Raw genomic sequence first — 13916 nt, 5'->3', positions numbered from 1 at the left:
GGAGAGGCGGGACTCGTCTTGTGGTGCTCACCTGTGTTGTACAGTTACATCCACACTTACATTAACTATTGTGATTTTGTTTTTGGGTTCTGTCCTGTTTGATAGGAAGTGTTGCCAGCTTTTGTGGGAAATGATTCCTGTATATTTGTCGATGTTCGAATACCACAAGGACAAAGTCAAAGTTGTCAATATTACTATGAGCATCAATTTCTGAAATTTGGATTTCTCTTCCCTCCAAGTAAGTCCCCCATATGTCATTATTACATGCATTATATCAGTAAATATTCAATTTAATGGAGAACCATCACAATACATATTTTAAGGGCCTTTAGTGTACAGGATAAAGTTTTGGTTTGGTTGGAAATTACTGAACAAACTGGGTCTGTAGCTTAAATGCCCCTATTACAACACTTACTTGTACTCTAGCACGTTCAGTTTAGTATTTTACACATAATAATCACCAAATATGTGCACACACACATCTCTACCATCACTATTCAGACCAGTTCGTATGTGGAAACTGAGGTCCCTCTGGATTGGGATTAATACTACTTGTGATAGGTGACATGTAGAAACATATATTAAGAAAGGTTAAAGGGCATGCTATATTAGTCATATGCTTTGGTCATATGTTAATTTCATCTTCAGCTGGAGCTACGTGGTGACTTTGGCTGTGACTAGCCGTGACTTATACTGCTGTTACATTTCAGTGCAATACTAGTGAAATGGATCACATTGCCAACACCAAGGGTAAGGCTAGTTTCACTCTTGCGTTGGACGGGATCCGTTGCTATCCGCAGCCTTGAGGAATTACGGTAACCGTTACAGGAAAGTGTTATATTCCTCATAGACTTCTATTAGCTACGGATAGCAACGGATGGTCTTGCATTGCATCCGCCCCGCAGCGCATCAGTTGTTTTGATGCTGACCGTCAGTGAGCGTCAGGCGGATGGAACGCTGCATGTAACGTTTTTTTAAGCAGCGGAAACCTTTATTTTTCAATGCACATGCTCTTCTTTTTTTTTTTTTTTATCACAAACTGTATTTTATTTCTCGGTGGCCGAACGTTCAGCTGAGCGCTCGGCCGCCAGCATGTCAGGGCACTCGGCTGATCCGCCGGCATGTCAGGGCACTCAGCTAAGCGCTCGGCCGCCGGCATGTCAGGGCACTCAGCTGAGCGCTCGGCCACCGGCATGTCAGGGCACTCAGCTGAGCGCTCGGCCGCCGGCATGTCAGGGCACTCAGCTGAGCGCTCGGCCGCCGGCATGTCAGGGCACTCAGCTGAGCGCTCGGCCGCCGGCATGTCTGTGCGCCCAGCTGAGCGCTCGCCCACCGGCATGTCTGTGCGCCCAGCTGAGCGCTCGGCCGCCGGCATGTCAGGGCACTTAGCTGAGCGCTCGGCCGCCGGCATGTCAGGGCAGTCAGCTGAGCGCTCGGCCGCCGGCATGTCAGGGCAGTCAGCTGAGCGCTCGGCCGCCGGCATGTCAGGGCACTCAGCTGAGCACTCGGCCGCCGGCATGTCAGGGCACTCAGCTGAGCGCTCGGCTGCCGACATGTGAGAGCGCTCGGCCGCCGGCTATTAAGAGCGATCAGCTGATCGTTCACAATAGTCGGCTGCCGGTAAACTGTAAGAAGAAAAAAAAAAGCTTTCCGTTATTTTGTACGATCCGTAGCATTGCGTTGTGCCACTATATGCAACGCATCCGTTGCATGCGTCACACAACGCAATGCTACGGATCCCGTCCAACGCAAGTGTGAAACTAGCCTAATCCGACTTCAACAAAAATTTGTGCCTGACTGGATATTTGTCACTTGTCACAGTATCCTGGGGGTCACTATGTGACCTCATTCCCTGATATTGCCCTGTGATATATCAGCACTTTCAAACCATCTTTGACCGCACAAGTTTCTGTGTAGCCCCATCCTTATGGTAAACCATTTTTTATATAGTATTATATTTTATCAGTATATATTTGGTTGTGTGCTCAATCATTTTCACGAACCATTTTTTTGGGGGAAGCAGGATATGCCCTGGTAAGCAGTTTGGAGAGTTTGTTTCAGAGTCCCAACATTTTCCCAACAACACTTCAGCTGAAGAATTACAGTAACTAAAGTCCACAAGGAGCTGTCCTGTACCTGGTGTTGATACCAGCAAAATTTATTCTAAAGGCCCCTTATCACTGCAGACACTAGACATATCAGTAAGTTGTATTAGGATTTATATATTATGAGGTGATTCATAAAAAATCTAATTGCAAATTATTGGTTCCAAATGTTCTTGTCTTCTGTTGGACCATTGGGGCCCTATAGTATTCATTGACGGTTTACTTCTAATAATGGATGAGCATGCTCAGTACTCGATCATTTGGTGCTCGGCCCAGTATTACTGGTGCTCGAATGTGTCATTTGTGAAACATTAACTATAAAGCACAGGCTTGCTTCACTGTATGGTATGTGCAGGCACCCAGTGAGAGCCACTTGCAATCTCACTGGGGGTAAAAACAATGTTTTCAGATGTTGTGTGTCCAAAGAAAAGAAAAAAAATCCTGCCCTCCCCCAGAAATGCTCTGTTAATGGCTGGTTGTGGGCGAAGAGCCATCTGCCCAATCATTGACTTCAATTAGACTCATTACTCAAGCTGAGCTTGTCCGAGCTTTTGACCTGCTTGACTCGCGTAAAGAGCATCCAAGCATTGTAGTGTTCACTCGTCATTTGAGCAACGCATATGGTAGTGCTCGCCCATCACTATTACATCAGAACCTGAGTCCACCAGACTATCCTATGGCTAGAGCCATATTGACCTGTAGCTCATAAAATGGCATCCAGTTCATTTCATGCATTTCTCTAGGAAAACATACATGTATGTTTGCAACCTTTTTACTAGTCCTATCACCGTTAAAACAACAGTTTACAATGAAAATTTCCTAATGAACGATGTAATTAATTTTACATATCTTATCTTATTTTAGGACTCAAAAGATCACCTAAGAATGATGCCTATTCTGGACTTACAACCAGCAATATGATTCCAATGTATCCTGCATTTCAAGGTTAGCTTTCTACCTTAGGACCGGTGTATTTAATGTACTTGTTCATCATTTATTCTACATGTTTTCGGTCATTGCTTTTATTGTTTGTTCTTAGTTCAACTTTATGCAATCGAGACGTTAATGATTACAATTGTCGAGTGCAAAGTCTTATGAATATTTGTTTTGTGCTGCAATTCGCATACTATAAAATTATAAATTCTACTGAACAATGAATGAACACACTTTTCATTTTAACTAGATCAGTAGGAATTGTGAAAAAAAAAATTAAGGCTCAGGCAATTGCTTTAGAAAAGAATACTTCTGTATGAATTCCTATACAGTATAGCGTAGTTCTATATACAGTGTGTCCACCCATATCCTGTCCACCACCATTAACTTGATAACTACCAGACAGCAGGAGAAAAGCAGGTTTAAATACCACGCCAAACCACAGGAGTCCAGATGAAGTTAGTAAAACTCTTCCCTTTATTATCACAAATAAAATTTTCACAAAATAAATTCCTCGCGTTTCGAGGACATGTCTGTCCTCTTCCTCAGCACAATGTGCAGAGAATACTATGAGATTGTATTCTCTGCACATTGTCCTGAGGAAGAGGACGGACATGTCCTCGAAACGCGTAGACCTGGGAAAATAAAGGGAAGAGTTTTACTAACTTCATCTGGACTCCTGTGGTTTGGCGCGGTATGTAAACCTGCTTTTCTCCTGCTGTCTGGTATTCCTCATCGTTGCGGGACTGCTGCCTTCCACACTACATATGTTTGCTAAGGGGTTGTGACTGGCACAACCCGACCAGGTGAGTGCTTCTGCTTGCATTCACCCTCTTGTGTCCTACCAGGTAAGACCCTATTGCGCCTTTTCTCTCCACAGCTTTTTTTGCCTGATTAACTTGTGAACGGCAGCAGCTATAGGCATAGAAGTGGTGTCTCGGTATAGTAAAGTAGCCATGCGCTATGCAATGAAACCACCTATAGCGCCACCAGCTGCAATGCACATCTAGACTCTGGGCAGCATACTGTATCTTGCTGCACGTTTTTAAATATGGTAGGTGACACCTTTCCACAAGCATCTGTGATACATCATTGTAGGTCTTGCAATGTTATTGGAGGGGTCCTATACACCTGCTGTTTGATGTGACCGCACAGAAAGAAGTCCAATGGGGTCAGGTCAGGTGAACGTGGAGGCCACTCCATGCAGTCACCATACCCAATGACTTGTAGGAAGGTCTCCATGATGTATCGCTTCACGTCCGCAGCCTTGTGAGTTTTACACATTCTAATCATAGCATTTCTGTATGCAAGGTGTTGATTCGTATTGAATTGATGATGCCCTACAACTTTGTAATTCACTTTTTTTCTCAATCTAATTCTGTTTTCGAAATAAAAATGCTAACTCCGTTGTTTTCCACCAGGTGGCGCTATAGGTGGTTTCATTGCGTAGCGCAAGGCTACTTTACTATACCTAGACACCACTTCTATGCCTATAGCTGCCGCCATTCTCAAGTTAATGGCGGTGGACAGGATATGGGTGGACACACTGTATGAAGTCCAATATAGGACAAGATGAAGCCTAAACAGATTGTACCCCAAAATCTGTCATGGCGAACATTTTGGACAACCTATCGAAGAACCTCTTAGTTCTTTAAATGTCTTTACAAGTTTTGTCAAATAGATATGTTTGCCAGCATCTCAATGGCATAACTGAGGATTGATGCTTCAGCTATTGAAATTATATTTATTCCACCAAATAATGTCTTGGCTTCATTAAATGTTAAGTCATGATTCTTTTCAACCTTTTTTCAGTGGCATCTGCTCTCCATTTTACCCATACTTATTAAAGGGTTTCACTAGGTAAAAAGAAAAGTGCTTCATTAGGTAAAACCCTTTTTGTCTCCAGTGAGGCTGTTTGGTGCTCTTGGACTAGGACTAGAAGTGATAATATCACTTTTTTTGGTCACTTGGCCGGTGAGTCCTCTGATTTGCTGCAATGGGCAGGAGATTGGAATGGGGCATCATCAGCTGTGCACCTGTCATCACTCACTTCAATCCTTGTCCCTGATGGCATTTAAAGCCTAAGTTCATATCTCAAAAGCTATAAGTCTATCCAATTTCATAAGGCCTGTTTTTGGGTTGTGGTAGGAAGCTGGAGTTCCCTGGTAAGTACTGTAGATGCAAAAACAGCATGAGTCTCCCAGGTCAGGTGCAAACCCAAGACTCCACTGCGGTGTGCACCAGTAAGAACAACTAAACTATCATGCTGATTATATATCTATTTTTTTAATGGTTTGTTTTTCTCTACTTTTTTTTTTTTTAGCGATTTGGAAATATTTTCATGAAGTTTTATTGGCAAAATATGCAAAAGAGAAAAATGGCATCAGTGTTATCAGTGGTCCAGTATTCGACTATGATTTTGATGGGCGATCTGACTCTCTAGAGCATATTAAACAGTGAGTAAAGAGATACAGTACTCTGAGAAAATTTGTGGTTTATTTTAATAGATATTTTAAAATAAAATTGCTTTGAAAGGCTTTTTTCACAACAAACATTTATCAGCTATCCATAGAGTAGATGCTAAATAGAAGGTATTTGAGACCCCTATGATCACGTGATCACTAATCTATTCCTATAGTTGATTATCAGGGTGTCACTTCTGAATCCCGCAAACAAATTAATGCTTCCCTCAGTCTTTAAATATTCTCTAGGGTCATTATAGGCCTGGAGAACTAGAGCTTCTCACAGGTGAGAGTTGGAAGGCCTCGAAACACATGAGATGGCAGGCGACACCTGCTGAAATTGGTGGATTCAGACAACTTTAATGTGTATGGAGGTCTTTAGTGATAAATACAAGTTGATTGTGAAACAATCACTTTATGAACTACTCAGTTCATAAACCAGCTCTCCTAGAGTAACAGGTCTCTTCCTATACACAGACATAGGGATGTCAGCGATCTGTCAGTCTAGCCAGGTGGGGATAAACGACAAGAGACCAGCCTCAGAGCTAGGCATTCTAGACACATGGTAGGCACTGATTCATTAAGACTGGCATTTCGTACACTAGTCTTAGTGAGGGGTGGATTGATGAGTTTTGCGCATCTTATCAGTGGTGTGAACCCTAGTGTGCCTCTCCAGAAATGTCACTCCAGTGAAGGAGCTGCAAAATAGGCAAAGTCACAATTATTCCACTTCAGGCAAAAATGTTTTGACTGTTCAAAATGTTCTTCACCAGAGAAAGCTCATAAACATTTTGGTGTAGCGGCCAACACCGGAGAATTCTTACAGTACGCAGTGCTCACAATGCGAGGATCACAAGTCTGCAGACATAGTGACTGCAGACTTGTAGCCTTAGGCTAGACAGCCCCTTAAATATCTAGATACCTCAATACTTCATAATTGGGCCATACTAATCCAGTCTTACCATTGTTCAGTGCTAAATGATGAGATGTAAAATATCTTTCTTTGCAGGATGTCGCAGAACTTGGATATCTACATTCCGACCCACTACTTTATAATATTGACAAGCTGCAAGAATTCTTCCGAGACCTCAGAGCAGTGCTCCAGCCTTATGGATGCCATATCCTTCATTGTTCCACACAAGCCTGATTACAGTGAATCTTGTGCTGTAAGTTTGTATTTTTTGCTTTATTGAGAATTGATAGGCCTTATGGTAGGCTGTCGGTACTCTCATGACCACACATTATACATGAGTAGAGATGAAAAATTTCCAAAGATTTGGTTTGAGTTTTGCTTGAATTCAGCTTACAGATTTTATATGGTCCAAATTGAAAATTCCCTAATTGCCACAAGGGGAGGGTATGTGTTAAAAATATATATAAATTATACTCTCCATTTTTCACCACCGCCGCTCTGGTCCTTTGTGTTGGTCTTCCATTTTGGCACAGAGGTGATGGTCCTCATAAGGTAACTTAGAAATCTATGCACACAATATTTGTTTTCCCCCAATGTGACTTTGTGAGGCCATTCACAAGTTTCAGATTGGTCTCTGCAATGGAAGAAAAGCATACTGGCTTAGGCTGGTTTTAGACATCCGTGTTTTAGGTACGTGTGATATTAGTTTTTAACACGGATCTCACACGTATTCATGTTACACTATTGTGTACTCACACGGCCGTGTTTTCACACGGACCATGTGGCCCCGCTATTTCACACGGAGACGTGTCCATTTTTTCTCCGGTAGCACAGGTGTCACACGGATCGCATACTTATGTGATCCGTGTGCCATCAGTGAGACACGGACCGGAGAAAACACGGGTTTTTAAATAAAAAAAAATTATATATTTACCTGTATCTAGCGATGCTGTCTCCGACTCTGCTGTCTCCCGCTCCTGACCCCCGCTCAGTATTTTCATTGATTATTCACTGCAGTGAGCAGCTGGGAGCAGGGGCATCGTGGTGACAGCGCTGGAGACAGCATCGCCGAGGATAGCATCGCTGGGGACATCGCTAGTGACAGATGAGTATCGTGCCAGGGCCAGGTCCGGAGGTTTGACCGTGATTGCGGATGGGGGTTCATCTATGAGCCCGGCCTGGAGGCCGAGGTGTTCTTCTCCCGCAGAGATGTGAACCCCCACCTACCCTATGGTCACCCGACCCGGACCGTGACCTGCTACCCGGCGACTTGGTACAGTATACACGGCATTGTGGGGAGAGGGGCTGGTTTGCCCTGGATGTCCGCCTGAGAGAGGGCCGCAGTGCCCCTGAGCGGCCCCAGTCCCCTCCCCCACCGTACAGCCCTGAGGTTGCCGTCGAGGAGGAATATGAAGAGGAGGATCAGGAGTAAAGGCAGCGGAACCCGGCTGCCAAGTTGAATATGGTCCAGACTGCCCGTTTTTGCCCCGATTTCAAAAAGACAAGGCCGAGAGCTGGCAGGCCACCCAAAAACTATTGGGCTTGTAAATAACACCCCCCCCCCCCCGGGTTACCCGTCCTTCCGATTTCACAGCCTCCGGAGAGGCAGACTGGAGGATGGGCCTGCGGAAAATAGATGGCCGAGGCCCGCCACCACTACAACCGGTGGCCATCCTCCGAGTCAGGGGGCCCCTGGACAAGGGGCCTCTGAAAAGACAGGCAGATGTGAAGCCCTGCACCCGTCCCATTGGATAACGCCTGGGCCCGTTCCTGGACTGGAGAAAAGGGGTGCTGCCCACCTCTTAGGGGCAACATCAAGGCTCAGGTTGTTTGGGTGCGTGACTGAATGACCTGGTCCCGTTTCCAGTTATTGATAAAAGTTTACCGTTTGCAACGTGTATGTGCCTCCCGTAAGGGAAGATTCAAAAAGACAATAGTTAAAACTTATACAACCGTTAGTATACTTGTACTGTGTTTCCGTTTTTATCTTTCAGAAACAAAATAAACCGGTGATGGACTGTCTGCATTAAACCAAGGGGGAATGTGACGCCGTGGACTAGTCAGGTCATCCCAAGTAGTCCCATGCACACACACCCCCCTCCCTAAAAAGGTGACAGCAGCCAAACTTCAAAACCTCGTCACCACCCTCCAGGTTTGATGTCCACACCAAGTGGGTGGAGCCAGGCGGTTGGCTCCACCCACCGAGGAGTTCACTGGCCTGGAGTCGGGAAAAAGACACAAGTTCAGTGTAGTAGTCTAGTCTTGACCGTGAAGGAGAGAGGTCGAGTTCAAGGGCAGACCTGTGACCAGGCCTGCCAATAGTCTACTCAGGTGTCTGGGTTGGAGCCCAGTCACCTCTGGCAAGGAGGCAAACTGTGGGGCCGCCTGCAGGAGCTGGGATTACAGCCGGTGGAACTGTAGGGACCGGGGTTGGGCGATGGCCCACCGGTACCGAACCGGGGAACCGATTGGAAACCGGAACACCAGGAGGGGTACTCAGACCCAGTACAAAGCTCCGAACCGACAGGGCCGAGTCAAATCAACTGATTGAGGGCAGGACTTAAGGACCTTTCCCACACAAGACCCGTTAGAAGACAACAGCCCAACCATACAGGGTAAAGCCACCGCCAAGGCATAGAGACCCAAAGAGCCAGCGTCTGCGGGCAGACAGGGCTCCACCGACAACCAGCAAGCCGGGGAGCGGACTACCGTTGCTTAGGCATAGGAGTCAAACATTCACACACAGAGGTGCAGGAGAAAGGCGGAATCCACCAACCTGTTAAGGGAGAAGCTGCAGCTGGCTGCGTGCCCCGTTCATCATCCCGTTTGGTTTACCAGAGACTCCAGTGTATTGTGTCATAGTGAGTACACCAGTGCCTTCGGGCCGCGCACCGCACCAGCATCCAGCACGCACCTGTCCCCACGCCCCGGCACCTCCCTCGGGCCTCCGGGACCATCACTTCCCTACCCACAGAGGGGTCAACACCAAGCTGCACAACACGGTCCCCGGGAGGACTAGTTAACGGCAGCGGTGGTGTCCATCCTTTCACCACAACCCGTGGGTGGCGTCATGAACTTACATCCCTTCCCAAACCACCGCGGCCCCGGCTGTGGAACTCCCCACCGAAGTTCCTGCGTGTAGCGCCAACCCCCTTGCAGAGCGACGTGACCCCTGGGTCCGTGAGGAGCTCGAGCCACCCACCGTACGAGCACGGATCCGAGCGGCTCGGCGGTCGCAGCCGAGCCCGCGGGGCGGTACACCAGCAGTGTGTATGCAGGGATGTCCAGGAGGTAATCGGATTTCCCAATGAACTCTGATGACCTCCTGATGACACCCCTGCGACAACTGCGCTACAGCGAGTATCACAATGGTGACTTCCAGGGGTTCATGAGAGTTCATTGGGAACTCGGATAACCCCCTGGATGTCACTGCACAAACTGTTGTATACTCACCTGTCACTGGCGATATTTCCGGCGATGTCCCCAGTGGTGCTGTACTCGGCTGTGCTATGGGGCGCTGTCACCGCGATGCTCCGGCTTCCAGATCCTCGGGCAGTGAATAATCAATGAAAATAATGAGCGGGGGTTAGGAGTGGGAGGCAGCAGAGCAGAAGACAGCATTGCTGGATACAGGTAAATATAGAACATCTTTTCATTGCAGAGACACATGTTTTGCCCGGTACGAGTCACAAGTATGCAAACACGGATGTCACACGTGTGACACGCTTGACACACGTGTAACACACGTGTAACACACGTATGACACACGCGTGACCATAACCATGCGTGTGACTGGTACCTGATTAAATACGGACGTCTGAAACCGGCCTTAGAGGAATAGAGCTATGGAGGCAACAGAACAGGTGAGTATTCAGGTTTCATATATTATTTTAACCCATATGTATCTCTCAGTAGAATTCAGTAAAATGGTGTCCGTTATTTAGTTGGATTAATACAAAACTGAATTTTTAGGCAAATTAAATAAATTAGATTTGATCTTTAGTCTCGGAGCCCTCTGGTACCTTGAGACCCTTATTTATATAATCATGTACAATTGGCACCCTCTTGTGGTAAAAAAGGGCAATACAGAATAGTGAAGAATAGACAATTCAAGCTGTCCAGTTATTTTTCATGTTCTGAGTGTAGTATATGTTTCCAGAGAAATTAAGAGTCTTCTCATTATTTTGGTATTTGCGGTATAAAGAGGTGTAGTCAGTAAAATATATATTTTTTTTCCATTGACACATGATCCTTAGTGTATTTGAATAGTAATTCCCTGACTTCTAGTACAGATGATTATATAAGGTATCATGTGAACTTTGCTCACTGTATATAATTCATATCTGAAGTGTGTTTGCAGAATACAGTGATTGTGCTTGTATTCCATGCGGCTGATCAGATAAGTGTGGCTGCTTGGCAATAATCATGGGCTTTCATGTAAATGGCTGCTTATCATTATTGCCTGTTCGTCCACGCTAATCACTTTTCCATTACTTACACCTAAATGTTTATTTTTAGGGAATACAATCAGAACATTACCTATTCTTTAAATCATGCCTTTGTGTTAATGTAATTTTTTTTTTTTTATTGACAATTTTTTTAAAATCACAATCTGCATTTGACCAAAATTTACTGTTTGTGGGGGTTTTTTTTTTTACAGTTTTCCAGAAACCACTCTAAAATTGCTGCATTTTTATCACGTTTTTGTAAATTTGCTGCAAAAAAAATCTCAAATGCATTGTGTAAGCACAACTTTAAAAAAAAAAAAAATAAATAAATATATAAAATGGAAATCATGCAATTATCACACTTGTCACTATTTTAGGCTTCTATCTTTTAGGTCTCCTTCACACCTCCTTTTCTCCAGTGCGTGTGGTGTCCGTTTTCACACATACCAGGACATTTTTGCTTGCATAAGAGAGAGAACTGCAGAGAACTTCACACCTCCTTGTTTTCAACTGGACATTGTGTCCCTGTCAAACACCTGTGTGTCAGGGTGGATTCACAGGGTGACAAGTCAGTTTTCTGCCAGCAGCACGCATCAAACACGGACTAAATTTAGAAAAAAATGACGTGCGGTAACCCCACATTTTCATAACCAGCACTGGTAGAGCAGCAGATGCAGGCTGCAAACCCCAGCTAACAGCTGTCCATTGGCTTGTTTTGAAAAATAGAGGGGATCCCATGCTGATTTATTTTAATTATTTGAACAAATAATTTAAAAAACGGCGTAGGGTCCCCCCATTTGTCTAATCCAGCCAAGGGACTTTATTAGATGTGCCAAATCTGGAGCTGTACCCTTCTCTTCCAGTTGCCCTGGTTCAGTGTCAAATGGGGTAATATATGGATTGATGCCAGCTGTGAATTGCCAGCTGGAATCAAGTCCTGATATTAGCAATGGGTGGACATCTATCAGACACCCCCATTACTAATCCATTAGAAATATAAAAAAATATTTTATTTGAACCAACGCCCTCCCGATTACAGTCCTCGTTCACCAGTTTCTTAAAAATGTATTTAAAAATAAAAGTCCGCTGTAATCCAGAGTGATATCACATGACATTCCACAAAAGTGAATCTTAAAGACAAAAAAAAATGATTAAAGAAATAAACATAAGACACCCTCATTCACCAATTTATTTCCAGCAAAATACAAGGTCCAACGTAAACCAAAAGTGGGCCCCTCGACATTCCAAGACTCTGTCAAACCACTGAAGAAAAGATGGTTCCTCATTGTCAGGGAGAGCATCAGATGGCAACAAAGCGTATCCTGTCATTGTGTAGATTGCACAGTGCACAGCGTGCAGGGAGACACAGAGCAGGGACAAAGCAGCCCCTGAAACAAGAATCACTGATGATTCTTTGTTTCAGGGAAGGGACAGAGGCTGTGGCGGTAATCGCAGTCTCTGCCCCTTGATGAGGTGTCGTTTGAGTATCTCAGCGTGAACTGGGATTTTCAAATAAATCGTCATCAGACGAAAAACAAAACAAAAAAAAAAAACAACTAGTAGTTAGCGTAGTCAGAGAAGTGTGGGAAATTTTGAATACAGCCATATTACCAAGTAGTTTAGATTTCTACAATAAATAGGGATTTAGATTGAAATTTCATCAGCCTTCAAACCAATAAATATTTGTTTTAAGGGGATATAATTGTTAGCTGCATATATCCATATACTCCTCATCCGCCACTTTCTCCGGTATCCAGGCGCGTTCTGCTCCTCTTCTCGCTGATGTCACCGCTCTTCAGACTCTCTGGATCACTCTATGCTGTATTTATGAGACAAGCTTTTTTTTTTACAATGTAAGCCTATGGAGCCTTGTTCTGATGCTTGCAAACCTAGAGGGGTTTTGTTCTTTTATTTTACTATTAAATATCTAAAATACAATTTTTTTCCTTACATTCATTAAATGTTACCATTTATTGGGAAATTATGCGCTTATTATTTTTATTTTTTTGTTTCTTCGCAGGAGCATAAAGATATCAAATGGATTGAAGAACTTTATCAGTTGCATGTAGCCCGTGTGAAGGACATTGAACTTCTTACCGCTCTTAGTTTTTTTCATAACACAAATTTCTCAGTTTCTGAAATTTTACAGCTCAAAACATTTCTTCCAAGTTATTTATGAGAGTTTGAAGGCCAATTAGTGTGTTTTGTGTAAACCATTTCCCAAAAGCAGTTTTCATTATGCTTACTACATAAGGCATTGGGTTAGTTCTGCTGATTATCCATCAGTGTTTGGTTCCTGTGCTACATTAAGGGGGCGTTCAATTAAAAATTTGAATGGTCCAAAGGCTTGCTCAACAATATCATTACTTAACCTGTGCGCCCAACTCTACCATGCTTCCCTGGACTTTGTTGAGATGGCTGTATAGGTGACATCACCTTGGATGACATAGCCTGTGATTGCTCTAGCCAAGCAGTGGGATCCATCATTTTATGTCATCTACCATAGCATGACCACATCGTAGCACTTACAGTTAGGTCCAGAAATATTTGGACAGTGACACAATTTTCGCGAGTTGGGCTCTGCATGCCACCACATTGGATTTGAAATGAAACCTCTACAACAGAATTCAAGTGCAGATTGTAACGTTTAATTTGAAGGTTTGAACAAAAATATCTGATAGAAATTGTAGGAATTGTACACATTTCTTTACAAACACTCCACATTTTAGGAGGCCAAAAGTAATTGGACAAATAAACCAAACCCAAACAAAATATTTTTATTTTCAATATTTTGTTGCAAATCCTTTGGAGGCAATCACTGCCTTAAGTCTGGAACCCATGGACATCACCAAACGCTGGGTTTCCTCCTTCTTAATGCTTTGCCAGGCCTTTACAGCCGCAGCCTTCAGGTCTTGCTTATTTGTGGGTCTTTCCGTCTTAAGTCTGGATTTGAGCAAGTGAAATGCATGCTCAATTGGGTTAAGATCTGGTGATTGACTTGGCCATTGCAGAATGTTCCACTTTTTTGCACTCATGAACTCCTGGGTAGCTTTGG

The 13916-nt window shown here is 44.2% G+C and overlaps 1 protein-coding gene across 1 annotated transcript in view; it reads left to right on the top strand.

Annotated features, from left to right (window-relative positions):
• Positions 1 to 13447, top strand: part of ENPP1 (ectonucleotide pyrophosphatase/phosphodiesterase 1) — a 136711-nt gene extending 123264 nt beyond the window's left edge. The window contains exons 21-25 of the mRNA XM_075341480.1: positions 106 to 238; positions 2970 to 3050; positions 5362 to 5494; positions 6510 to 6666; positions 12882 to 13447. Of these exons, the coding sequence (XP_075197595.1) occupies positions 106 to 238; positions 2970 to 3050; positions 5362 to 5494; positions 6510 to 6666; positions 12882 to 13040 (663 nt within the window). The 3' untranslated portion in view covers positions 13041 to 13447. The remainder of the gene's footprint in view (positions 1 to 105; positions 239 to 2969; positions 3051 to 5361; positions 5495 to 6509; positions 6667 to 12881) is intronic.
• The last annotated feature ends 469 nt before the right edge of the window (positions 13448 to 13916 follow it).

Source organism: Anomaloglossus baeobatrachus, chromosome 3 (assembly GCF_048569485.1).
Source record: "Anomaloglossus baeobatrachus isolate aAnoBae1 chromosome 3, aAnoBae1.hap1, whole genome shotgun sequence".
Lineage (NCBI taxonomy): Eukaryota > Metazoa > Chordata > Amphibia > Anura > Aromobatidae > Anomaloglossus > Anomaloglossus baeobatrachus.
This window is presented reverse-complemented; position numbering and strand designations above follow the sequence as displayed.